This window comes from Bactrocera dorsalis, unplaced genomic scaffold (assembly GCF_023373825.1).
Source record: "Bactrocera dorsalis isolate Fly_Bdor unplaced genomic scaffold, ASM2337382v1 BdCtg306, whole genome shotgun sequence".
Classification (NCBI taxonomy): Eukaryota; Metazoa; Arthropoda; class Insecta; order Diptera; family Tephritidae; genus Bactrocera; species Bactrocera dorsalis.
The window spans coordinates 1-25,000 of record NW_026038357.1 but is presented as its reverse complement, the minus strand read 5'-3'; the positions used below and the strand labels follow the sequence as shown (position 1 = coordinate 25,000).

At 40.6% G+C, this 25,000-nt stretch overlaps 1 protein-coding gene across 1 annotated transcript; it reads left to right on the top strand.

Annotated features, from left to right (window-relative positions):
• The first annotated feature begins 18,020 nt into the window (after positions 1-18,020).
• LOC125780239 (protein spire-like) lies at positions 18,021-23,394 on the top strand. Its single transcript, XM_049462138.1, has 4 exons — positions 18,021-18,171; positions 19,168-19,280; positions 22,967-23,084; positions 23,243-23,394. The coding sequence occupies exons 1-4, from the start codon at positions 18,126-18,128 to the stop codon at positions 23,377-23,379; spliced, it is 414 nt and encodes a 137-aa protein (XP_049318095.1). The 5' UTR covers positions 18,021-18,125; the 3' UTR covers positions 23,380-23,394.
• Positions 23,395-25,000: the final 1,606 nt, after the last annotated feature.

The window sequence follows — 25,000 nt, the reverse complement described above, 5'->3', positions numbered from 1 at the left end:
ATGTATTCATAAGAATCACAATTTTTCGTACAGTCATACTTGTGATAAACTACATGCATTAGGGCAGACCCATTCTACATATGTATGTATAAACAAAAGTTTTATATGAAGCATATGGATTCAGGATTACGACAAAAATTACTCGCCGAGGGTTGCATTCTATTTAGAATACAACAACAAGCTATAAACAAACACACATCCTAATGTTGCAATGAACTCAAAACGTTCTTAAGAAATGATAAAATCAGCGCGATAGTCGAAATACTTCTTCATTTCACATTTCACAGTCAATGGTTCTCAAAAACATTATTGAGATATCACCACAAGATTACCGCAGGCTCCATATCGATCGTAGTGATCGTAGCTTCCGACATTTTTTGCCAGCAGTCGGAAAGTTGTCAATCCAGTTTGCTCTATTGCGACTTAGCAAAAAAAAATAATTCTATTATTTGAGTTTGCCAGCTGTGGAATGCCTACCAAGCGCAACGTTCACAGCGCATAACTGTAAAGCTAATTTCAGTTCAAGATAATTTACTTTAATTGCATGGCTTGAACTTGCCAAATATAAAAATCTTTAATTTTACAATTACAGTTGTTTAATGGTCTGTAAAAATATTGTAAATAAAGTCATTAACATTTTTCCTTTATGGAAATTGATTGAGCCCAAAGGGCGCAGCGGCCTTGCCCTAATAATTATACTAACCCTAGCACGCCTTTATATTTCTGTTATTCGCGTCGATAATTGTGCTCTTCGAAACAACTTCCTGTTGAAGCATTTCCAATTTCATCATAACCTTGAAATAATGAACCGTAAATTTATTACGCTTTTCCACGGCAATTGCTGAAGTAACGGTAGTTAAAAGATAGCGGAGTCGGAGCAATGAACCGTGAGTATTGACTTGTGTATCTCTCTTTCTCTATATTTTTCTTAAAATTGCGTGTTAAAGCAAAACCTAACCTCTAAAAAATCACTTTTTGCGAAGAAGTGTATGAAAATATTGTATGGATCTGGATAGATGTCTTTCATAAGAATATTTGACCAAACTGGAGCTTTTTTCATTTTGATCCCAAAGTTTTGAAAAATGCGTAATTTGTTTATGAGACGGTACAAAGTTAGCCGGTTCAGCTAGTTGGACTTATTTAAATTAATTAAAAGCAGAATTTCCTAAAAAACACTTGCTCAAAGCACAAAACTCGAAAGAAAATTATAAAAATTATGCCAATTAATATAATAAATTACTCTTAAAGGGGAGCACCTACATGCGCAGTTATTATCTCTCTTCTAGTCAATTATCCAATTCATCGTGTTCTTATTTATGGCCAATTGTTTTGGTCGAAGAATTTTTCCCCAAGAACCTTCGAAGGCATAAATTGTTGCTCTTTTCGCTTGTGAACTTCGCCAAGCATTGTCCTAGAAAGGTTCTCACCGACACATTTTCCCAGTTAACCGTTCTTTTCACACATATAACTCTGTCATGCACACACACATACGTACTAATGTAGCTTAGCATAAATATGAATATTAATGGAACACCAACAATGTTGAAGACACAGGTACGAGGCCTTTGGGCACACATGTGACTACATATGCAATTTTATGCATAATTTAATGTTGTTCACCATTAATTTTTTATGATTTTCCCATAAGTATTGTTTAATGAACCTCATTTCTGCAGCTTAAGCGAACAAAAAAATAAAAGCAAAGCAAAATGGCAAAGCGAAAAAATCCATAATTCCAGCGGAGAATAACAAGGGGACCAACCGGGCTGGCAAAGGTCGTAGAAAGGAAGCCATTGCCGTGAATGTGAAATTCATGCTTCGTGTCTTCATTTACGCTTTATTTACATTGCTTTGTTATTGTTGCTGCTGCTTCATTATATTATAACTACATACTTGTGATTTTTTGCTCGCTCTTAAAAATGCATTACTGTGAAAGTCAAAACGAAAAATATCCGAACACAAGTGCGCTCACATATACATACACGCATATATATATGTAAATTAATATCTCTTCGGTTGGCAGCACCTACGAGTCGCCACTGAAAGGCACTAACAACGACAACAAACAAATTGAAATTACTTTGTGGCATCCACTTTGTGAATGATGGCGCGGAAATTAAGAGGAATGTGTGAAAGTGTTGGATGGCCGAGTACCGCTAGCCACCCGCAAGTGAAGGGGGCAAAGAAAAAGTGTTAATAAACGGCGAATAAAGAACAACAAATAACAAAAGGGCGTTTGGAAAAGAGCCATAAAGAATATCAAGAATTTGTCTTGCTCATTTACCACAACAATAGCAACAACAAGGGCCCCACTCAAGTTATTGTGCACATATGCATATGTTGAAGTAATTTGAGACTCGCTGTGGACACACACGCACGCACACATATTCAAATTTATCGAGGTGCAAAGTATTCAACACTTAATGAATGGCAGTCGGGCCGAAAGCGACGGAAAAAGTTAGAAAAAACTGAGAAACAATTCCATTGAGGTGCTAAAGTTCAAGCGCTTAATGAAAGCGGAGAAGGTGTCAAAGACCAAATCAACAACAACAGCAACAACTTCAAGTAGAAAATATGATCCTAAGCACAAAGCTTTCTACTATGCAAACAACACATTAGTTACACACATGCAGTCACATACTCACACACACACGCTCACTTTTCAATTCTTATGGAGTCTTAGGAAAGGGTTGGGTGCAATTGTGTTCTTGTTTGCAACAAAGTGACAGCGCGAAAGTGAGTCTCAAAGTAAAGCAAATTACTGAAATTTTTCACGAAAAATAAAGTTCATATTTCATAAAGAGCGTTTTATAGAAAATGTGAAGAATTTAATTACCTTTTGAGTTAACGAAATTTTAAAACAAATGATTACAAAAAACTTTTTCTAGATATTGTGGAAATACTTCGACTCAAGCACAACATTTTTGGTATAATTTTATTTGTTCTAAAATATTTAAGCTTTTTCATTGGGGGTGTTTTTTTACGTGGCGGGTCCCAAACCCAGTGCACAACCCTAAGTAAGGGATATTTCGCCTTCTCACTTTAGCTCGCCTTCAAACGGATGTTCTTAGGCTACCCAGAGGATACTTGGTCAAAGACCGGAAGTCGTGAGCTGCTTGAGTCATATGTAAAAGAATCGTTTCTGGCCACTCCCAAGTGAATGGCGATCAGAGAACTTTCCTCACTTGCGTGAACTTCTACACATGACTCTTGTTGTTGACTCGGCTATAATCGCGTAAGCGGTGTCTACGCCAGTAAAGAAGAAAATATTTAAGATATCCATTAGATATGCAAACATAAGCAGCTTGGTATTCCGCGACTATAGACATAGCAAATGTAGATATGTACCTAGCATAAATATGGTATATATTTTCAGGAATATACAGACACACCAAAATTTAGAGCACTTCACTTCACCCCTGTGGCTTTTCTGCCACTTCTTTGTGACAACAGTGTTGTTTTGATATTTCGAACAGTAAATGAAAAAAGTTCTTAGCTTCGAATTGCAAACAACAACAAACCGCACACTTCAAATTGCCAAGAAGAGCTCAGAAACAACTTTGTAAAGCAGTTCGAATGAAATCAATGTTGTCGTTGTTTTTATTATTTATGTAAATATGGCACACAGCTCATTAAAAAAATTTAGATATGTAGGGTGATCTACGAAAAAGTTTTCAAATAAGTTTTCTCTTATTTATTATTGGATAATCCGAAAGAAACAGCATTTCAAACAACATCTGGATATCGCGTTAATCTCGTTCTTCCTAAGAGTTGCGTGATTGATTATAGCTTAACCTCAGGAACGGCTTTTTTCGTTCTCGTCGTAAAGGGTCAATTGTTCGTTAATGACTCGCATTGCTGCGGTTCTTTAGGGCGGCATCAACACAGAGTATAATGGTGCCAAGTTACAGCTCTGAATTAGCCTGTTGGCATAATCAATCTATTTTTTATAGTTTCTTCCTTTGAAACCAAAAGCGCTTTTAAGATAAAATCTTCATTTTTTGCTGTCAAAAATCGTTTATCATTATTAGCGACAGAATGAATTACAAAAGAGTCCAAAGCTTCAATTAAACTGTAAGCCCATTTTCTTCTCTCCTTACTCACTTATGCGCGTTTTCAGGGGTTCTAATTTGCTATAACACGACGTTACGAAAACCACTATGTGAACACCCTTTATGTCGCTATTATTCCTATAGTGGATTACAACAATTGTATCAACTGCAGTCCATCGCTTGTTGACCACCGTTTGCGACAATACAACCACAACAACAATGCAACATCTAGAAGGGCACATTGTTGCGATTTTTCTTTTAGTATTAATAACTAGTTCTTTACTTTTCATGCCATCGATGCTGACTTTTTCGCTTTTTATTTCAAATGCGCGATTTTTCAGTTTTCCTAATGCGCTTTTAAGTGTTTTTGCATGTGGATCTGTGGACACATGAATACGAGTATACTTTCAGCTGCACATGCTCAGCACTACTTAACGGTAAATGGGTCATGGCAGATTTGCTTCGAAATGTAGTTCAGCGATTCGGTTAAAGCCAACAAGCCAACGAACGAACAGACTACCGAACCGACAGACAGACAAGACAATTTGCCAGCTTCAATAAATTCAGTTACAAGTTTTGCTATTTCACTTAGCCACGTTTGTATGTGCGCTCACATGCGTTGTTGGTATTTTTGTTTTCTTAATGGACAGCATTTACCATTTGATAATTGTGGATTCGGTTACGTTTGCGCTGTTTGAAGCGTCTGTATGTAAATAATGAGCGATGTGCACTTAATCGCCATAATTTCAGTAACGCAAATACATTTAAAGTTGCCACATTTTGAATACATTTCCATAATACTGAATCAAAATGCTTCACATGGTGGAAGACGATTGGAATTTGGGACATTTTTTAAATAGTAGTTTCACTATTTTTTCTATTCAAACAATTATACTTAGTTTCTATATACAGTCTCCAAGGGTACTTACGTAAGCTTTCTGTAAATGTGCTTGGTGTATTGTGGTAATGAGAATATTTCCAAAAAAAATTAAAACACCATACGTCCGCATACCTTCTTAATATTTGTCAGGTGGTTCTTCTAATGCAATATTTAGATTAGACTTCTCTTATTAATTTACATATTTGCTGAAGTTACAACTCTTAAATAAACTCAACAAATAACAAATCTGGGCCAAACAAACATTATTTGAGCAAACACAACTTCGGAGTGATAAGATCTTACGATTATTTCTTGAATTTTTATGTATGGAATGTGTTCATGTAATATTTAATTAAGAGCACTTAATGCCCATGAGCAGAGAGTTTATTTTTCTTAAATTACAATCGTGTTGACAAAAGCTTTGACAATATTTGGAAGATCAGAAGTTTTTCAGGGTTTCACTTTACTTATTTGCCATATACTGGCAGCTTTCAGTTTTTGATTAAGAGTAAATAATACTTTTCCGTGTATATGAGAGAGACCACAAATAAAAGTATAGTACAAATATATCACCCACTGTATATAAGCTGCTGCAGTCACTATTTCGCCATATCCCCAAAGGAACCCTTCAATGGTACGCAAGTTTATTGACTCGGCCGCCTGAAGTACCTAATGTGAGCACTCAGCTGTGAAAAAATGTTAACGTAAGCAAAAAGTAGTGTCATTAATGACATCAAATGACTGCATTCCATCCAAGTGGAACTGCCTGTCAGAATGAACGGAAGCGTTCGTCAGCCAAATGACAAATGAAAGCGCGAAATACAGACCAATAACAGCAAGCGACGACCAAATCATTATGAAATAAATAAATCTGCAGCGCCAAAAATTGGATCTACCTAGAAACGTTTGGTTTAAGTATCTTTCATTTCAGCAATTCTTCAAAGATTTTCAAAGTAACATATTTTTTTAGACCAAAATTGGTAATAAACGCGCATTGTGATCGCCAACTATCGCCCATCAGTCAAGCAGCAATCAATTCCTCAAACGCCAAATTGTTTGTCTGGACTGTCATCGAGCGCCGATTCAAGCACTTTTGCTGTAGAACAGCTCTCTCTGGTGCTAAATGCAGTTTGCTGTAATTCAAACGGCTGACTGATGGACGAAGCAATCGATCCAGCTCGAAGCAACGACGGTGCTGTTGTTGGTTGACTGAAGCAAAGTCGCGCAAGCGCAAAGCTTTTCTCGCTCTGCAGCTCAAGCATGCAACCGAAATGCCTCCGCATTGTGGCAAGAACAAAGAACTAAGCACATAAAAGCAAGGAGAGAAGAAAAAAGAAAAGAAGCTGAAATTTCGACAATACGTCAATGTGAACTTCGCTTTGAGATGGTGTTGCTATTGTAAATATTATCCTAAAATGATTGAGTGCAATAGAAAAGAAGAAGCTAAGTCATTACCTATACACAGAAACAGCCAATATATGTTCAAAATACATATACATAGCTTCAGGTTTCATAAGCGTTAGCGTTCATTGTTGTTGCAGGTACTCGTTCTGCTGTATGTCCAATCGATCACCTCCTCGTCTATTGACTTGATTGGATTGACAGCTCTACAAGTAAAGTAGCGAGAAAGACAGGCGCTGATTAAGCGCTTCGAACCCGCTGGGGGCTGTCAGTTCAGGTTCTCACGCCTTACCTTGCGTTTTCAGCAAATATTTGCATTTCGTTTCGATTCTTTACCTTTTGAATAGCAAATAGAAGAGAAGACACACATCAAAACCCACAAAATAGAAACAAAATAATTTCAAGTATTTCCAAATATTTATTGGGCAGTCGTTAACCTATCCATAGGCCCAACCTATCTGAAAATGGCACACAATTTTGAAACGCCAAAATCGACATCATTTTCGGTTGTCTCCTGGTGAGAGGCACACCGCGCTTAACCAGAAAGCTTTCTTGGGTTTGGCATAATGACCGAATAAGCCTGTTTACCGCTTATCGCTTGTGCAGAAATTGATTCGAAATGAGGAAGAGAAGTTGAGACTATTTTTTATATGTATATGTTTGTGTGTATATATACATATATTTCTAGGTGTGCGCATTAGCTTGGAGAACTCGCTTATCAATTGGCAAAACCTGTTTGCACTCAAACTCGGCAACAACGCCGTAGTGAAATGGATTAGCAACGGTACTTGTCGCACCGCCTTGGCCTTTTGCCACACTCTAACGAGATATGGCAGCAGTTGTAACACTAAAGAGTGCTCATATTGGCTGATCTAAAGAAGCCACAGCCACCATAAAGAAAGACATGCCATAAGGCGCTTTTTAATTGAAAAAGGCAAAATAGTCGCCAGTAACGCAAACTCGCTAGGAAAAAGTGTCGCTAACGAAAGCTCACGCACACACTCACGCCGAATAGAAATGAGTTTTGCTGCAGAGACACAGTTCTTGGTAATATAGACATAAATAAATCGATTAAGACAAGTCGGTGCAACACCAAGCCGGCCGAGCAGCGCGAGGTGGCCAACCGAAGCATGCCAAGTAGAGCCAAGACCGCCATGCAAGCCGCGGCAGGCAGCACGGACCGGGAAGCGGCTGTGAAGCCTGTCGCTTGCATTTGCGCAAACAAAGTCAGGTGAAAAACTGTGGCACGCCGAGACAAGTTCTTTCACCAAGTAGCCAGATCTGTGTTGTCCACAAACATACAAACACAAAGCGGTGGCAAAGCTGATGTTTCTACATATACAAACATATGTATGACGGCCTCCTAGTATCGTGGCGCTGATCATGCAGCCGGGCTTGTAAAAAGTCGGTGCCACCGGGCGAGACTTGAAGACTCGCACTCGTCTAGCGACACGCGACAAGCCACACACATACCGTGCCCCTACATGCATACACACCCATGCGTGCGAACTCATAAGTTGATGAGCAACTAACTGTACAATGTTGCACACTGCGATGTACATATGTGTAGATGTCAGTAGTTTCACCATAGGCAGCAACTCATGCAACACGTCAACTCGAAGCGCTGACTTGCCAACTGCCGAGCCGTAGAAGCATCATCGGATCAATTCAGATTTCTATTGACTTCGGTTGAAAAGCTGCGCAGCTAATAAATGCGCAAACAAAGAGTACGCGCAAATAGAATGTGCCACAACGAGGGTGTGTGGCAGGCATTTACATATTTAGTATGAACTTAGATACATATTGGTGCAAACACACACACACACACACCGTTTGTGTGGCAGATGCCAGAATCGTGACTGGAACTGCGCTGAAAAACAGCACTTTTATTGAAGCAGCAACGCGCACACTTCGCCGCGCATTAGCAGCAGTAGAGCCAACAACAACAACAACAACGTTTTAAGCGCAAACCATAAAAACAGCAATTACGGCATCATTTTCGAATTGATTTCGATGCCATTCACTGCACTACACACACACACACACATTCCCATCGATTAAAAAGCAAGCGCTGTTGCATGCGGTGGGGAGTTGGCGCATGCGCGCAACGGTCAAAACAACGGTTCCCGTTGGAATCGCTGCAAGAGATCTACAAAGCGAACGCAAAACGAACGAGTGGCAAGAATGAAGGAAAAATAGGCTAGGCGCAGTGGAGCCAGTCGCCACGACTAGCCGGCAACAATCGCCGATGGACTTGGCTTAGTTAGCAGGTTTCGCTATAATCGACGGATTGACTGTGTAAGTGTGGTACTGGTGCGCCCGCCGCTGCTAAATGCAAATACTTGCCAACAACAACGAAAACTAACAATTTAATAGCGCGTTACCCGTTTAAGCCGACAATCTTTCACCTGGATTGCATGAAAGCTCTCGCTCCGCCTTCTATCGTTCTCACTGTAAAAAAACATGAAAAGCTAAAAATATGAAATAAATGCAATTAAAGTGTTGAGAGTAATATTGCAAAACGACGAACCGCAGACCATGTCGTCTATCATCTACTCTAAGAGTCCACGAACCCGCTCGTACTCAGTCAAAACTTTATGAGCAGGATGCTTCTCACAAATACGTCAAAGATTGTGCATAAGCAACCTGTGTGCCAAGTTGCAGCTTGGAACGGTTTTGCTATGCAATCGCCTGGCAGCAGACTGTTGGCACATTCACCGAAACAAAACGGTTGTATGGCAAACATTAGAATACACACGTTCTAGAAACTGGTCGCCGCCATTTGTGTTGGCTGCTGATGCCTCAATACTTGCAACGCGCAGCGCCTGTTCTACTACATGGTGCGAGGCTTTGAATATAGATACTTTTTCCGAACCTATTTCGATTGTCTTTATTTAAGTGCAAACTCGCTCAGCCACTTGCCACATGTTGCATGTTTCGAGTGAATAAATGAATGAATGTTGCGCGCCGCCATTAATGCTTTCACGGCTCCCTGAATGGCTCAATTGCCCTTATTGTAACGGTTGCAGCTCCTTTCCCACATTCATTGTGCGCTGCGCATGCGCATACGCGGCTGTCTGAGTGTTACTGTATTGTTGTAATAGTGCACCAAAATTATGGTGTGCTTTTTATTTTCTTGTTGTTTGGCGGCCTTTTGTGACTGTTTATTTTTTTTGTTGTTTTTGTTGAACTTGCATTTATTCTACGAACTTTTGCGATTGTGCGACTCGTTGTTGTTGTCTATTTGCCTTTCGTTTGTCTGCACTGCAGCAAACAAGTTTCATTTCTCTTCCTTCTTATGATTGTGCAGTCGCGATAGCTGCCACAACAATAAGCACCGTTCGTCCATTTGGCGTGTTCTGCTGAAATGTTCTTGACTTTACCTTTCTTTCTTCAGCCGCCGTCAAGTCAGTTTTTCTCATTTCTTCTTATTGCTAGCGTCTACTACGGTACTTGAGCCAATTACCCAATTAAGATTCTGCGATATCATCTTTTGTGTGGCAGCCCAGCAGCACAGCAGCCATCGCAACTGCCACATACTGTCCCAGCGTTGTTGCTTTTATTATTGTTCATATTTTCCTTGCCTGAGTTCAACTTTGAAGTCACACGCTGCCGAAAACCAGCCGTTCGGGGCACAATACCGAGCGTTTCTTTCTTCCCACCGATTTCGCTATTTTGCATTGTAATGTTGCATTGTGTTGGCCCAAAGCCGATTTGTTCTTGCTGATCAAGTGGCAAAGCCTCAAATTCTTAATTTGTTGTTATTAATTCTCAGTTTATGCCCAATCTAACGGTACTATGGCCGTTTCCAATGCACAAGTGAGCTGCCTTTCTAATTTCTAAGCGCTCCTTGTGCATTACAAAAAAAAACGATATTTTTGTTTTTGTAATATATTAGGAACACTCGAAAATGTTGCAAAATCATCGGTGCCACAGTTCGATACTAATTGTTTGTTCAACAAACGACTTTCAAGGTCTATTGTTGGTAACTTGACGATTTGCTCGCATCACGTTTAATATTTCCAAGGTTTCCAACTCGTTAAACGCTTCTCTTTACTCTTCACTCGCTTATAAACAGCTTCTTAAGTGGAAATAATAAATAATTGATTTTCATGTTTACTTTCACAATCAAAATTTCCGCTGTGCAATGCAACACTAAGTAACCCATTAACTTCATCCAACGATGTCCCAGTTTTTGTTATTTTTTTGTTGTCATGACTCGTGGATGTGTCGCGCTTCAAGTTAGACGTAAAGCGGTGCCTCGTTGCAAATCATATTCACCATATCGATAATATAATGAAATTCGTTTTCTAATTTCTTTTTTTTTGGTTACTCTTTGTAGCTTCTTTCATATATCTGTTTAAGAAACTTGAAGATATCTGGCGTTATTAACAAAGTCATTTGTTCGAAAGGCTTGAGGATGTCTAATGTCGTCTTTCTTATCTGGACAACTTTCACTAAGCTTTCATTGAGGGCTTTTAGTATGAATTCTTAGCAAATCATATTTGAGTGACTTCTCAGAAAAAGAAAAATTTAAAAATAAATAAAAGCCTGTTTGGGCCAAAATCAACTTTAAAATATCGAAATGTCAATGCAACATAACCCGGAGTAAAAACTTTAATCGAAAATCGTCACAAGATTGTTCTGGATCAGAAAAGGTGTAGGCTTAGGCGACTGGCAGATAAACCATCAGTTGAGTGAGGTTTTATTAGTACAAGCAGATGGATTTTGACGACAAATCACGACAAAAATAAAACTGAGTTGGGAAGAATTTTCAGTTTTGTAAATTTAGTGTTCGATGTGATCCTGCTTGTATTACTAAGGGTCCAACATTTTAATGTGTAGTGTGTTCAAACAAGCGACTTGCACTTTGCATTGGAATTGTCATGTATTATTCTCCCTCTGCATTTCGCAATAAGTAGATTCGTAGAAAAAATGCTGCGCATAGTTAAGTAGTAGCGAAATAGAGAATAACAACTCGTTGCAAGAAACCTTGTCGTGGCCAGCGCCAACCCAATAAACATTAAACTCGATACAGTTTCCAGTAAAACTTGGGAACTCGTGCACTTCTTGAGACTGCCACGTCATAAACAAAGTTCGACACTTGTTGATGATAACAATGTTTCTCAATTTTAAAAGACTAAGAAACAAATGTGGTTCTACGAAGATTGTAGATGGAATGAACGTTTGCGCTGAATATCAACTGGGCCACTGCAAACTGCTCAAAGGTTGGATAAATCGCCTTTCAACGCTTGTTGGGAGCCTGCGTGCGTGCGTATGCATATGCAGCCAGCTCTAGGCGACACCAGCAGCGCCAATATTGTCAGTTACCTTGTTGTTTTTGGGGTAGCAGTGAGCGCGGGACTCGTTATGCAGCCGGGCACAGAGCACAGCCGAGCAACGATTCAAATCTCTTGGGAAACTGCCAGAAACGCTAAATTTTCAGACTGTTATTTGCTGGTGTGTTCGCTGTCTGGCGGTGAACGCTTACTTTGCGCATGCGCAGTGGCAACGGCGGCGAGCAGCTACCACAACAATTGGCATCTCGCTATGTTGTTTGCAAGAGTGCAACAATGGCGTGGAGGAGCCGCTACATGCAACATGCGCACAAAATATTTGGAATCGCTGTGACGGCGATGGCGGCAACAAAGCATGTTGCATGTAAATGTAACAGCGCTTTTCAGATTTTCTTAACGATTTCATGAATTTTTCATTTTGCCTCAGCTACTTGCTTGTTGTTGGTATTGCGGGCGTGTTTTTGTTTCTTCACTTGTGCACTTTTTGCTGTCTCAAAACAGTATTATTATGATTCTGCGCGTTGCGCGCGGCGTGTGTGTTTAGGCAGCATAAAGCATAAGCGCTTTGTCATGCCTCTAATGTCATCATTTCGGGTTTTTCGGCAATCTTCGCAGACTCTCCTCTATTGTCTTTGCGCATAAGCCTATGCATGCTTAGCGCTTTTTATGCATGTAAATGAGGCATATTGCGCTTGCGCTTGTCTAACTGTAAGGCGCTGTAGGAAATCGGCACCCAAAACTTTTCGTTTGTGCCCAGAGATCACAAAACTGAATTTGTTTTACCCGAAAAACGAAACTTTTGCGAAGAAAAGTCGTTCGATAAAGCTAATGCATGAGGAATAATTCTAATGTGTGTAAGACGGGTTCTTCTTACACTTAGAGAATTGATACAATTCGTGAAAAAATTCAACTGCTTTACGGTTTTTTTCCAATAGGGTGGCTACCTATGGTTGCGCGCCTGCTGGTGCATTTATGCTTTTAGTCATCAAACTCACATCAGGTATGTTTCTATGCACTCTATGTGTGTAGGAGCGCGCGCATGCGCAAGCTCATGTTTGACCCAAATCGGCGGCAGCGCTGCAAATGTTGTCACTTGCGATTATGCCAACTTCAGCAACGTTGCCGTCGTGTTGCACACTCAAGTTGCTCGTGGGCTCAGCTGCGCGTTTGTTTGCAAATATTTACTGCGCTGCATACATACATATGTACATTGGCGAGTGTCTATCTGTAGAAGCAGTCAGCTATTCAAATTTTCAGGTGCACATAACACAAAGGCAGGCCGCAGGCATAAATAATGTGTCATTTCGGTGATGCTGGTTTTTTACGGTGTCTTCCCAGGCCCACAGGCTCCATGCTAATCCAAACGAATTTCAGTTGGCGAAAGTGAAGTTGTCCAAAATCGTTTATTTTATCATGATTTCCATATTTTATTATCTTGTCATTCACTTGTGGCGCTCAGAACAACGCGCGCACAAAAAACGTTGCGAAATGCCTTTGAAAGAGTGCGCGCATGCGCAATTGCCTATGTCGTGTTTATCAGCCGCGAGCTATGCATAATCATTCGCGACGCTTCACAACGTATCGGCATTTACATACACACATACATACTTACTGCTTGTGCTTAGCAGTCTATGACACATTTATCATATTGCATGCCACATTTTATTTCGGTGACAGTTTACACACATATTTATGGAATTCTGCACCTGTGTGTAAGTGTACGCTTATGCCAGCCCGCACCCGCCTGTTCGTGCGCATCCATCCAATGTGAACTAGGTTGAGTGGTTGAGTTGGCTGCTGTGCGACGCGCTGCTGATTCACACAATTTATGGTGGCGGCGAATTTCTCTTTCCGATGCTGATAAGGCTAGGTGTTGGCAAATGTCATAAGCTGATCGTAGATAACCGAATTTTTTCGAAATACTCCTGCCTTTTGCTGCGATATTCCGCAAGTTGTTTGCAAGCAATAGCTGAAGCGCAGTCGCATGGCTAAAATTATGAGAAACTACCGCAAGTAAAAATAAAATTACCCAAAACTTGCCAAATCGAAATGATTAAATTCACAAAACGCAAATCTAGTTACTTTTGGAATAATATTTGTGGTTTATGTGTAATTTTGCTTTCAATAAAGACGGAAGTGGTCTTATACAGATAATATTTATATTGCAAGTACGTATTTGGAGAAGCGACCTCTTGAAAAAGAGTTGTAAAACTTTTAATCTCATATTAGAAGAATATTAATCGAAAGACCTTTTTGTTGCTTTCTACACAACATTAGTCATCCAGCAGCGACAACAGCCAACCTCATTGAATTTAATAGCCGCGCGTGTTATGCTGCAATAAGGTTGTCGCGCTGCATAGGACTTCTATGCATATGAATGGATTCGTGGAAAAGCCACTGGTAGCTTGCATTGTCTGCGCGACATGCCAAACCCTCACCCACCGCTGCGCCGCAAGTTGTATGGCCGAAACTCACTCGCTCAGCCAGTCATTGGCGTACCAACGCACACACGGCGTCACGAAAGGAGTAAACAAGCTGAAATAAAAAAGTTTCCACATAAAGCGTGCGGCGTGAGTTCACCGCCGAGGTTAAGCACATTGAACCGCTGCGTTCCGCGAGCGCTTAGCAGCCGCTGCTGTCCGATTGCCGAATGTGAGTGTGACTGCGCTCTCCTCGGGTCTTAATGATCGTCGCGCAATTTCCCAGGCTTTGCAGTGGTCAGGAAATGCTGGGAAAATGTTAGCTAAGAATGCAAACGCGAATGCCAGCTGAACCGCGAAACTGCAATGCAATACTAAGCACGCCGAAGGGTTAAGTTTGTTGTTGTTTCGCACCACTTTTATTCGCGTTGCACACGGCAAGCGTTCCACAAAGCCATCCCTGTTAGACGAGCAGTTGCCGCAATACACACTTCACTGGCGTGCTGACTGCTGCGAACTTGCCACAAATGTCTTTTGCAACAACAAAAACAGCAGTAAACTGGACAACGCATTTTACGATTGGTTCATGTTAAGTGCCGCGAGTGTTTGGTGATTGCGGTTTCTTTTCGTTTTTGCGCCTGGTCGTCAACTACTTGCCACATCGCACTCCAACTGGAGCGGAAAGCGCAACCAGCGCGCACTTCCTTTGCGTGTGGCAAGAGTGATTTTTACGCGATTGCTACACTCCCAGACCCATCTGCAACGATGCCAGCGCCCGCGGCGGACTTGCAAACGGTCGCAATGGTACGCGCTCACTCCTTAAACCGCCGATGGGATCTTTAACAGCCGTGAAATCTACAGTTGCCCTGTAGTGACTAGAAAGTGTGCAGCAAATGCAAAAAATTCAATTAATGTCCCATGCAACTAATTTGTGTAGATATTCTGCGAGTCGTAATTAAAAACACTAATGAAGTGGTGCATAACAAGATCACATCCCTCCCTCCCGTCAAGAATGTTTTGTTACACTGACATAATATGTATAATATTCGTTCCCATCAAAAGTCTTTAGCGTTCAGTTAGAGCCCTAAGCATAGGTCTGCTCACCTATTCCACTGTTGATGTTTCGATTCCTGTTGAAGACACTATTATAGGTCAGAGTGCCAACTCCATCTTTGCATATAAGGCCATGCTCCAAAAACACAGAGGAAAATGGTGAAATGGTTGGTTGATTGGTTAAAAAGGGAGACGCATTAGTGCCGGATCGTAGATGGCCGCATTTGGAACATTATTAGGCCCATGGCGCTCCCTGGTGGTAACAAATTTAAGCCTTTTTCATCAGTTTCGCAAATCTGGCGAGAGATTTGATTCTTATCCACCCAGCCTGCCCAATTTCTCTTAAGTTGGAGTATTAAGAGCCGTGGAATATGTTCCTCTTCATCCGGCTGAAGACTGGGAATTCCCATAAACAATGTTCGGGTATCATGTTGCTGACTTGCTGGTAAGAACAGAAGTCCACTTCGCACCTTCTGTTTGGTCAACAATTTCGGTCTGAACGGCAGAATTAAGGTCTGCCTTCTGTGTACAGATTACTACAAAAGAATCCCGCTCCTTTTCCTGTTTCAATATTTGATCCGTCAGTGAATATGTAGGTTTCGCATTTGGAATTGTGGATCACAGAATCATTGGACAATCTTCTCTCCTGGGGAACGAAAGCTATGTGCTTAGCTTCTCGTGGGTCTTCTTTTCTCGGTCGCATTGCCAGCTTAATCCGACTTCATTAACAGTGTCGAGTAAGATACTATGCCCATAGTAACACCTAACTTGCCTCCACTGGTCTAAAATCATGATTCGGCTGCCCGTAAACATACCTCACTTGTATGTGTATTGGCCGAAGTCGATGATAACCTGGAGAAAACACAATTTTCCTAATTCAGCAAAAAATGCAGCAATGCTGAGAGTGCTCCTTAGAGAGAGAGCAGGCGCTTGAGCTTAACTCAGCAAATAAAATTTTCTTTAGGGCAATTATAGTGAATATCAGTTAAATTTCGATACCGCCAGATCTTCTCACATATTTTTATTACTATCGTTCGTGTTTATTTGCCGCTTTGCTTTGTGGTCTCAACGCTCGCCACTTGACAGTAACCTACTTAGCATATGCAAACAGCTCGTTATGTAAGCACTTATGCGCCTGCGCGGTGTCATTTCGAAAATTTCGTTGATGACAAACATTATTTTGTAGTTACTCCACTTTCGGTTGGCCGATTTTTGCATAATCTCCGGAAAACTCCCACGCCGCTGACATTCGCGATTCACTCAACAACGGCTACCATCGCGGTAAACGACAATGCAATGCCGTCGAAAGTGGAGACATGGAGACAATGTGAAGTGCTTTACAATAATAAAAATGTTGTAACTTTAATGTTGCCACATTAATTGTTTCGCGCTTTAAAAACGGCATTTCTGAAATTTTAAACGCGCAACTAACAACTTTTTCCAGCTGCAAAACGAGCAAATAAAATTAGCGAATGCCGATTTCGCACACAGGTTAAAAATAGCAAAGACAACAGAAAAGCAAACGACGGGGGGCGAAGTGAGTGAAAAGAGGCGCTTGCGCTCGCCTTTGTTGCGCCAAGTTGAACGGCACTCAAAAATTCACACCGCTGCATAAACACACACACAAGCATACATGCATTGTACATGCCGGCACATGCATATATTGTGAAAAGCGCCAATGCAGCAACAACAACAACGCGCATAAATAACGGTGCAACGCGGCGAATGCTTTTGACATTGCGCCAAATGGGTTCAACGCTGCGAATGCAATCCGCGGCAACACGGCCGGCGCAATGGCAACAACAACAAAAGCGTAGACATACCAAACAATAACACGGCTTTGAGAGAAAATGCAACGCAAAGGTCACAGCATTAAGCGGCGATGCCAAGTGATGTGGCAACAAGTGGTTAATTCAAATTCCACAAACATTTGCAACAGTAACAGCAACAATTAATGATAAATCAAAACAAAATTACAAAGACGATGAGTTGAGCATGTGCCTGGATATGTACGTATATTTGCATGAGTGTGTGACTTTGATCAGCGTATCAAGGTACTAATGCTGCCGCCGCGCCGCCGCCGTCAGCAAGCCTGTCAGTCTGTGGCCGTGTGGGCGGCTGCGCAGCATCGTCTTGAGTGGGGCGTGCAACACACAGCCCGAGGCACCTGTGATGATGTCACAATGCCACAGCCAATGCTATTAATTCCGTTACGAGTGCTGCCATTGACACGAGCAAAAGCGAGACGTGCGCATAAAATCGGAAAATATAAAGTTATTAAACGAAAAATTTGATTGTTAACTGCCGTTGACTGTGTGTATGTGCGCATGTGTGAGTCCATGCATTTGGCTGCGCATTGAAAGAAGCGAGCTCTTGTGATCGCAGGTTGAAGATTCGATACTCGAAAATGTAGTGTCAGTGCTTAAGCAGTTACACTCACACTGTGCCGTTACAAAGGCCAAAAGCCCCCAGCACAAAGCCTATTCAAGCCTATTTCATTAACAAACCGTAATGAAAAGCGAAAGTTACTCGCACACCTGCCTGCTACCCGCCAGCGTGCAAAGCCTTTTATTTCGTTGCCTACATTGCGGGTTGTCTTCTTCTTTTTTGAGATGCCAAAACCACTTGTCTCTGCCGTTCGGTGCCGCTTCGGTGGCTCGCATCTGCATATCTTTGCTACAGCACGACTTCGAGTCCGCAAAATAATAGCAAATAAATTAAATTACAATCAATGCCGAAGAGTGGCGAATGGCTGAAGATGCGCCTACAAGCGATCGCGTGCGATCGGTCAGACGCCAAGTACAAGTTTCGAATTTTCTGCATTACAGTTTTAGTTAAATTTCATTACATCAGTTATTTTCACGCCACTTTTTGATTTTAATTGCCTAACTGTTTATATATAAAGTTTTAAAGTTACAAGTTACTGATTGAAGTTATTTTGTTGTTTCAGGTCCTACGCAAAGTCGCGGTGATCGTGTACACCGCCTTGGACTACAACCTGACAGTGGATGAACAGTGTCAAATGTCACATGAGCTGGAGGAACTGATCGCTTTCATGACAGCAGAAGGTACAGCATGAAATTTAGTCCGTAGACCTTTAATCATAGGCTCGAAGATTAGCTCTTATTCACATCTTGATTTTAGCATGCGTCCCACAGCACTTTGAGAAATAGCTGAACAAACGCCAGCTTAAAATATATAAAATTGAAATTATTGTCAACACGTGCTCAGCTGCCCACCAGAGGCGGGTGACGAATCGACCCAGTCATTACCGCGCGGTTCATTCCCTCAATTATTTACTCATATATATATTTATATATTTTCTGGTTTATTTTTCATGAAATCAGCGCAAAATGCGAATCGGTGAACAACAATGTTTTTACGCGGTTTTTTATCTCTCGTTTTTTCTCATTTTCGTGTTCGTTATTTTTGGCGTCGTTGTTATTGTTAGTGCATTAATTCAGTTGTTACACTTTTTTGCGTTATGTTTCGATTTATATTTTGAATGTGCATGTTGCTGTTGTAAATTTTGGTTTTGCGGCCAACCGCAAGCGTCATGTCACCATCTGTCCGTTATCTGCGACTCGCGATCTGCGGTCTGTAGTTGGCGATCGGCGATCGGCGGTTTGTAATTCAGTCTCATTTCGAACCGAATATCATTTCCTGTCTGTCCGTGTGTTTGCTGTGCTGGTGTTGTAGTTCGCGGCGCTGCATCAGCCGTTGCCCGACCACGAATTAAGAGTGGGTCTGATTTTTCAAGGACGCGTGTGACTAGTGCTCTGCTTTGTGAACTTCGCTTTGATCGACGCCAAGTGGCGTACAGCGCTCAGCGGTCAGGCAGTGAGGCAGCGTGGTAGAAGTGGGGAAATAGGTTTGCATTGCAAAATACACAGACTTTGCTTTACTAGCCGACTTTGTCTTTGTTGTCACGAATGAATAACACATTTTGCATTTGGATCTCCATATTTAAATATTTTATTTTTATAGCAACCACAACAACGAATTATACTGTTATGTTTTACTGCTTTAGAATTCAAATAAATTAAATTTTCGCTGGTTTTCAGAAAACGATGATGACTGCATCGATGAGGGCATTGATGAGGGCCACCAACGTTGGGATGATGAGGGCGATGATGAGAAGTGGAATGAAACCAAAGAATTTGATTTTGTGCTTGAGGTAAGTGTGGAAAAATACTGCAGAACTTTATCAAATAAGATTATTTTGTAAGCTTTATTTTAATATAAGAAACAACAGAATATTTTACAAGGAAAAATTGGCTGGACTCAAAGGTTCACTAAAGTGTTAATATGTAATAAACAATAATAAATCCCAAAGTGCTTCTAAAATTAAGCTGTGAAGCTCTGTGATGAGCTGCCATAATCCAAATCAGTTTTCCTAGTTATGATTGGCCACCACTCCTCTTCGTAACCACTTGGGTCTGTCATCGACGCTTCAAGTTTTCGTTTGTTCCCACACTTTCTGGCACAAAATTTGCTTGTATTCAATTACAAGCTGCTTTTAACGAGCATAATTGCCGGACCGTTATAATATTTTAATGCCATTGTTATCGTTGCAATCGCTGCTCGCTGCGGCTATGCTGCAATGCCTGCTGTCGGCTCCAGATCGAATGTCCATTGAAGTGGATTAAGGTGTGCCCGCTGGTTTGCTTTAATTTGCTTACTTCTTTTTTCGTAATTTGTTTTTATTTCGCTTCGTACTTCACTTTGACAAATGCACAGTTACGGATTGACAATCAGGTTACGGCATTTAGGGCCACTAGACCAATGATCTGACAACGCATTGTTTGTGTTGCAACACATTCGTTTCATAACTCTGAAAATTGATGGAAAACAAAGCGCACTCAACACTTTTGGAAATATAAATATTTGCAAAGCTTTTGTAGTCATGCGACAAATGGAGCTCTTTAGGAAAGGTATTTTCAAAAACTAGACGAAAGCAACTGGCATTAGCTAGCAAATAAATATTTTTTGCTGTGGCTCGGAATTTGGAATCAAACCCAGATCTTGCTCTAACAATTACACCCGGCGCTCTGCACTCTAGCTTCTGTTCAAAGTTTAATCATATTATCTTTGCCACTTGTTGGACTCTCGCAGGCAATTAATATAAATTTCTTTACAAAAATGGGAACCGCGAGGTTACGTGCTGCAAGCCTGCGAACTGTAATCTTCTCCTACCACCCATCTAGTTTAAGCGCCAGCTCTCCGTCTAATGCATATAGATTTCTACTAATACACGCACGAGCTCACATACACTTATTGCGTAGTTCCCCACAAACGTCCACGTGCATTGTGGGGGCCTCTGGCAACAATGGGCTAATAAAATACGTCAGCTGTCAGTGCGTTATAAACAAATGGCCAATATTCTAATGCCCGACAATGTGGCAGGCAGTCGATTGGTTGGGCCTCTCATGCAGACAGCTCAAGCTGAGCAATATTGGCGGCGTCTGGGCGCAGTGGCGATTGACTATTGTTGCTACTTTTGCTATTGCTTTGCTTCTGCACTTGCCGCACCGCAATAAGTCTAGCACACGGCGAGCCAAATCGTTCAACATGTGCACCATAGCATGTGGCACATGCATTCAAATGCTAACAGTTATAGAAAACGTGCAACATGCCACAAAAGGCGGTTAGAAATGACCACCAACGTACTCGTGCATCCAAATGAACACATTCTACTTATACATGCGCATGTGCGTGAATGTGTGAGTCGCTATCGCACTCGTCGATTGCGGCAGCAAAGTTATGCAAAAACGCCGGTAGCTATGCAACGCTTTGCCATGTTTATTGTTGCTGGAATTTATGGCAACACACACACATACACACACACGTGCATTTTTAGCGTACACTATTTATATGGCGAAGTGCCAACAAATGGAAGACAAAGGTGAAAGGTGCTCCTCACAAAAACTGGAAAAGCAGCTGTGCTTTTTTCAACAGAAGACTTCTGTCAAATAAATATTGGCACACTTCTCGCCTCGTTATTTTCTGGCCAGACCAGTTTTCCACATTATTTGTGGATTACAAATGGATAATAAAAGTTGCAATGTTTCTTTCTACTTTCGTATGTATGTGCATGTGTCTGTAAGAATCAAGTGTCAGGTGCCAAAAACGTTTGTTGGCGATCGGCAGGTGCGGAAAGTCTGAACCGGCATAGACAATGCGACGAAATAAACTTGGTCAGCCGCCTTACATTGAGTTCCGTAGAGTAAGGTGCATCAATATGTAGAGTAGCTTTGTAAATAGATTTCATAGTTGTTCAGATAATCACATTTAACACACACTCGCACATTTCGCACTGGAAAATATGTATCAAATACAATATATATCATATATATATATTCCAACCAGCTTTTATTGTAATAAATTGAAGTCAACTCGGAGCTTACTTGTAGCTAAATATGTATGTATATGTGGCTATATACCAAATCTATGCTCGTAAATACATAGCAAACTGAGTGCGCCAACAGCAGTGCTGTTTAATTTTTCTCGCAATTTAACGGTAATAAATATTTCAAATAGCCAATGCTTCTAATAACTCGCCATATTAATAACCAGTTCAGACATAATCCGCTTGTACAACACAATTTTTGCGGCTGTACAACTGGCTGAGCGAGCTGCTAGCAAGCGCTTATGCGCGAGCGAGTCTACACACATACACACACATATATGTATATGTACATATATGCAAGCGTATTAAGGTGCACTTGGGTGTTTGTGCGCTTGTGGTACGTATCTAGCGGATATAACAAAACGGCAACATTGCATCCCAGATATCAAATCACCATAAACAAGGTTGCATAACCCACTCGCTGGCATTAGCTGCCGCCCCGCTGTACGCCGCCGCCGCATGCGCAGCTTGGCACCTTCACCGCAAACGATAATAACAATTTTCACATTCAAATGAATATTAAGAATTGTTATTGTTGCTGTTCCGCTGTGTGGCAAGTGCGACAAATGGCTGCTAACCGGCAATGGATGCAACGAGCATAAAGATACCGTTTTGCAACGAAGAAAGCAGACGCGCGGTAAGCGCTGCTGTGGCATTGAAGCGTGTGATATTCGCATTAGAATGTGATCAAAGCAAAGGCTGTCGAAGACCGGAGGTGATCGATGGCAAACGAAGAGGAAAGAAAGAAACAGGAACAAAACGTACAAAGCGAAATGTTTGAGAGGCAGGGAAGGAAAAAAAAAATTGTGGAAAATAATGCGCAGCAAACACACGTCGGCAGCGCAGCGGTCAGGCGTAACACCGGCGGTGACTCAATCGCGGCGGCAGCCGATATGACAAAACAAATATGAAAACTGTAACAATTTTCTTTAATGAATTTTCACACGTAGTTGGCATTTTGCATTGCCTTTTTCACGCTTTGCTGTTAATTGTGCAGTTGCGGCGCGTTTTGCGGCTTTTTCATCAGGTAACAGCGAGGCGTGAAAATTTTCCAACTATGCAACAGCTTTATTCGTGCAAAAGCGCATGCACATGCAGGCTCTAACACTAAGCAATCATTGTTGTTGTTGTTGTTGTTGTAAGTTTATCTATCGCACAATCCGCCGACAATGTAAACAAGTATTCGGCACTTGACAGTCAACGGAGTCGCTCAAGTGCGGCAATTCCAGTCCATATCTGTATTTACATACTCGAATACATACTCTTATGTATGTATGTACTCACATATTAAGTATACATATATGTATATACGTATTTATGTACAATATTCAATGCGAATTATTTGACTTGTTAGCGCTCCACTTCAAATTTTACAAATCGATTGTTTTCAAATGTCTAGTAATTCATTTTGACCTTTTTATTTACGCTAAATTGTTGTGTCTATTTTATTATAGGCCTGTAAAAATCACGTTAAGCCCACTGTACCTGAGGAGCATTACAAGGCGGTCTGTCGTGCGCTGGTCACGGAAACAATCGAGCTGCGGATATTCCTGCAGCAGGTCTTGAACGATGGTGAGTGCAAATAATTCAAGATTTCATTGTCAAACTAAATTTTTATTAATCTATAGTCACATAAATTTTATAACATAGAAAAGTTACATACAAGATCTTAGATTATATTATTACTTATATATTTCACCACATAACTGTGTAATTTTGTCTTCTCAAAGGTGCCGACAATCTCCATTTAGAAGCCGGTTCACAAACATCTAAACAGGAACTGGCCAAACTGGGCTTCAACGATTGGGTAAGTCTTAAATACGCTAGACAAAGAACGCTTGCTGGAAGAAATCTAACTGTCGTTTAGTAAGCATAACTGTTTCCCTTTGGAATTATAAAAAAAACACAAAGGAGTTCATAGTAGATTGAAACCCTTTGGAAACGAAAAATAAAATAACAAATATTAAAAGGAAAAATAATTTACACTGATCTAATTGTCCATATCGTCATCTAAATTGGAAAATAACATAACATCACTTTTGATAAATAAAAAACGATATAATGGAAACCACTCGTATTGAAACTAAATTTGAGTTTTGGCTATAAAATAGTTATAAATTTGATATTTTATCTTACAGCGATTTTTTTTTTTTGATGATTCTTTGTTTTTTTTTTAAGTCACGATATTCTTTTAAAATTTGTAAAACTGGATCTCATTAGAATATATTAATCTATGTTATGTTTAATTTTAACTAACGGTTAAAAACTTTCGATCGAAAGCAAACACACCCTTCGCTGCCTTGAATTCTACGCACCTATTTATATTGCTGGTTCAAAGAGCTAATGTTAAGCACAGCACGCTATTTAGGGCTAATTCACTGTGATATGCCCTTTAATTGAATTAGCTGAACCCAACAAAGCTGAATTTGCCAACACGCATACCGGACTGCATATGTGAGAGTGTGGATCCATTACAAGCTATGCATATGACGAACTATGGGTACTGAAGACCACTTGTGTTGGAGTTGTTTAGCGCTGTTACATAACCAATCAAAGCGCAGATATAGATATGTGATAAAAACATACAAACAATGTTATCTCAACAGTCCTCAATAGAGCCGCGTTGTGTGGTGCGTAAGTTGTCACAATGATTTATTGCCACGGTTTTCTCAAAAGGCACAACGAGAGTGGTTAAATAGAGAGCACTTACACATCGATATATTATATTAGAAGCAAATGCCGCACCTCGATACATTTTGATAATCAACCAAAAAGGCAGGTATTACAATAATTAATTCAGTTTGAGCCATTATGTCCGCTCTAATTGAAATGAAAACATGGAAAACAAGATTGTTTTAAAAACAATTTAAAAGTTAGCTACGCAATGCTTTCATTTTACCGAACAATTAAGTGATTGCATTGCTGCTAAGCTTTGTGTAGCAACGTTGCCAGACAACATGTTATACATATGTTTTATGTATTTACGTATGTACAAGTAGGGCCAGGTGTGTGTGCACGACCCTTCACACGACAATTATGCGCTCGCCTTAATGCCGACTTTAATGATCCTCGCTTATTTTTTTGTGACGGCCATAACGCGCTGGTTAAATGCTTGAAAACTCATTTGGTTATATAATGTGTGTAAGCGCTTTCTTTTCAAATCATTTGTTGGCAATTCGCTTTGGTTAACAACTGCAAGTGACAACTCATTAGATTAGAAATACGATTAACGAATTTGTAGACTCCCTCGCGAAGACTTACGCAGGCAGTTATCTCCATGTGTATTTTTGTTCGTAATTACTTATTGTCCCCAAAAAAACAGCGCAAAAACTTTGAGATCAAAGAAATGATCGATCAAACGTATGTGGAGTAACGGAAGTTGTAAAAAATAAGAAACTACTTTCTAACACAACCAAGAGCACAAATATAGATACATGCATATGCATAGTATGTATGTATGTGCGTGTAGATGCATGTGTCTTTATATA

What these genes read in the sequence shown, in the direction of transcription:
- LOC125780239 (XM_049462138.1), top strand. Translation starts at nt 18,126, where the DNA reads ATGTCACATGAGCTGGAGGAACTGATCGCTTTCATGACAGCAGAAG. An exon ending in AATTTGATTTTGTGCTTGAG is followed by an intron (nt 19,281 to 22,966) that starts GTAAGTGTGGAA and finishes ATTTTATTATAG; the next exon opens with GCCTGTAAAAATCACGTTAA. An exon ending in GCAGCAGGTCTTGAACGATG is followed by an intron (nt 23,085 to 23,242) that starts GTGAGTGCAAAT and finishes GTCTTCTCAAAG; the next exon opens with GTGCCGACAATCTCCATTTA.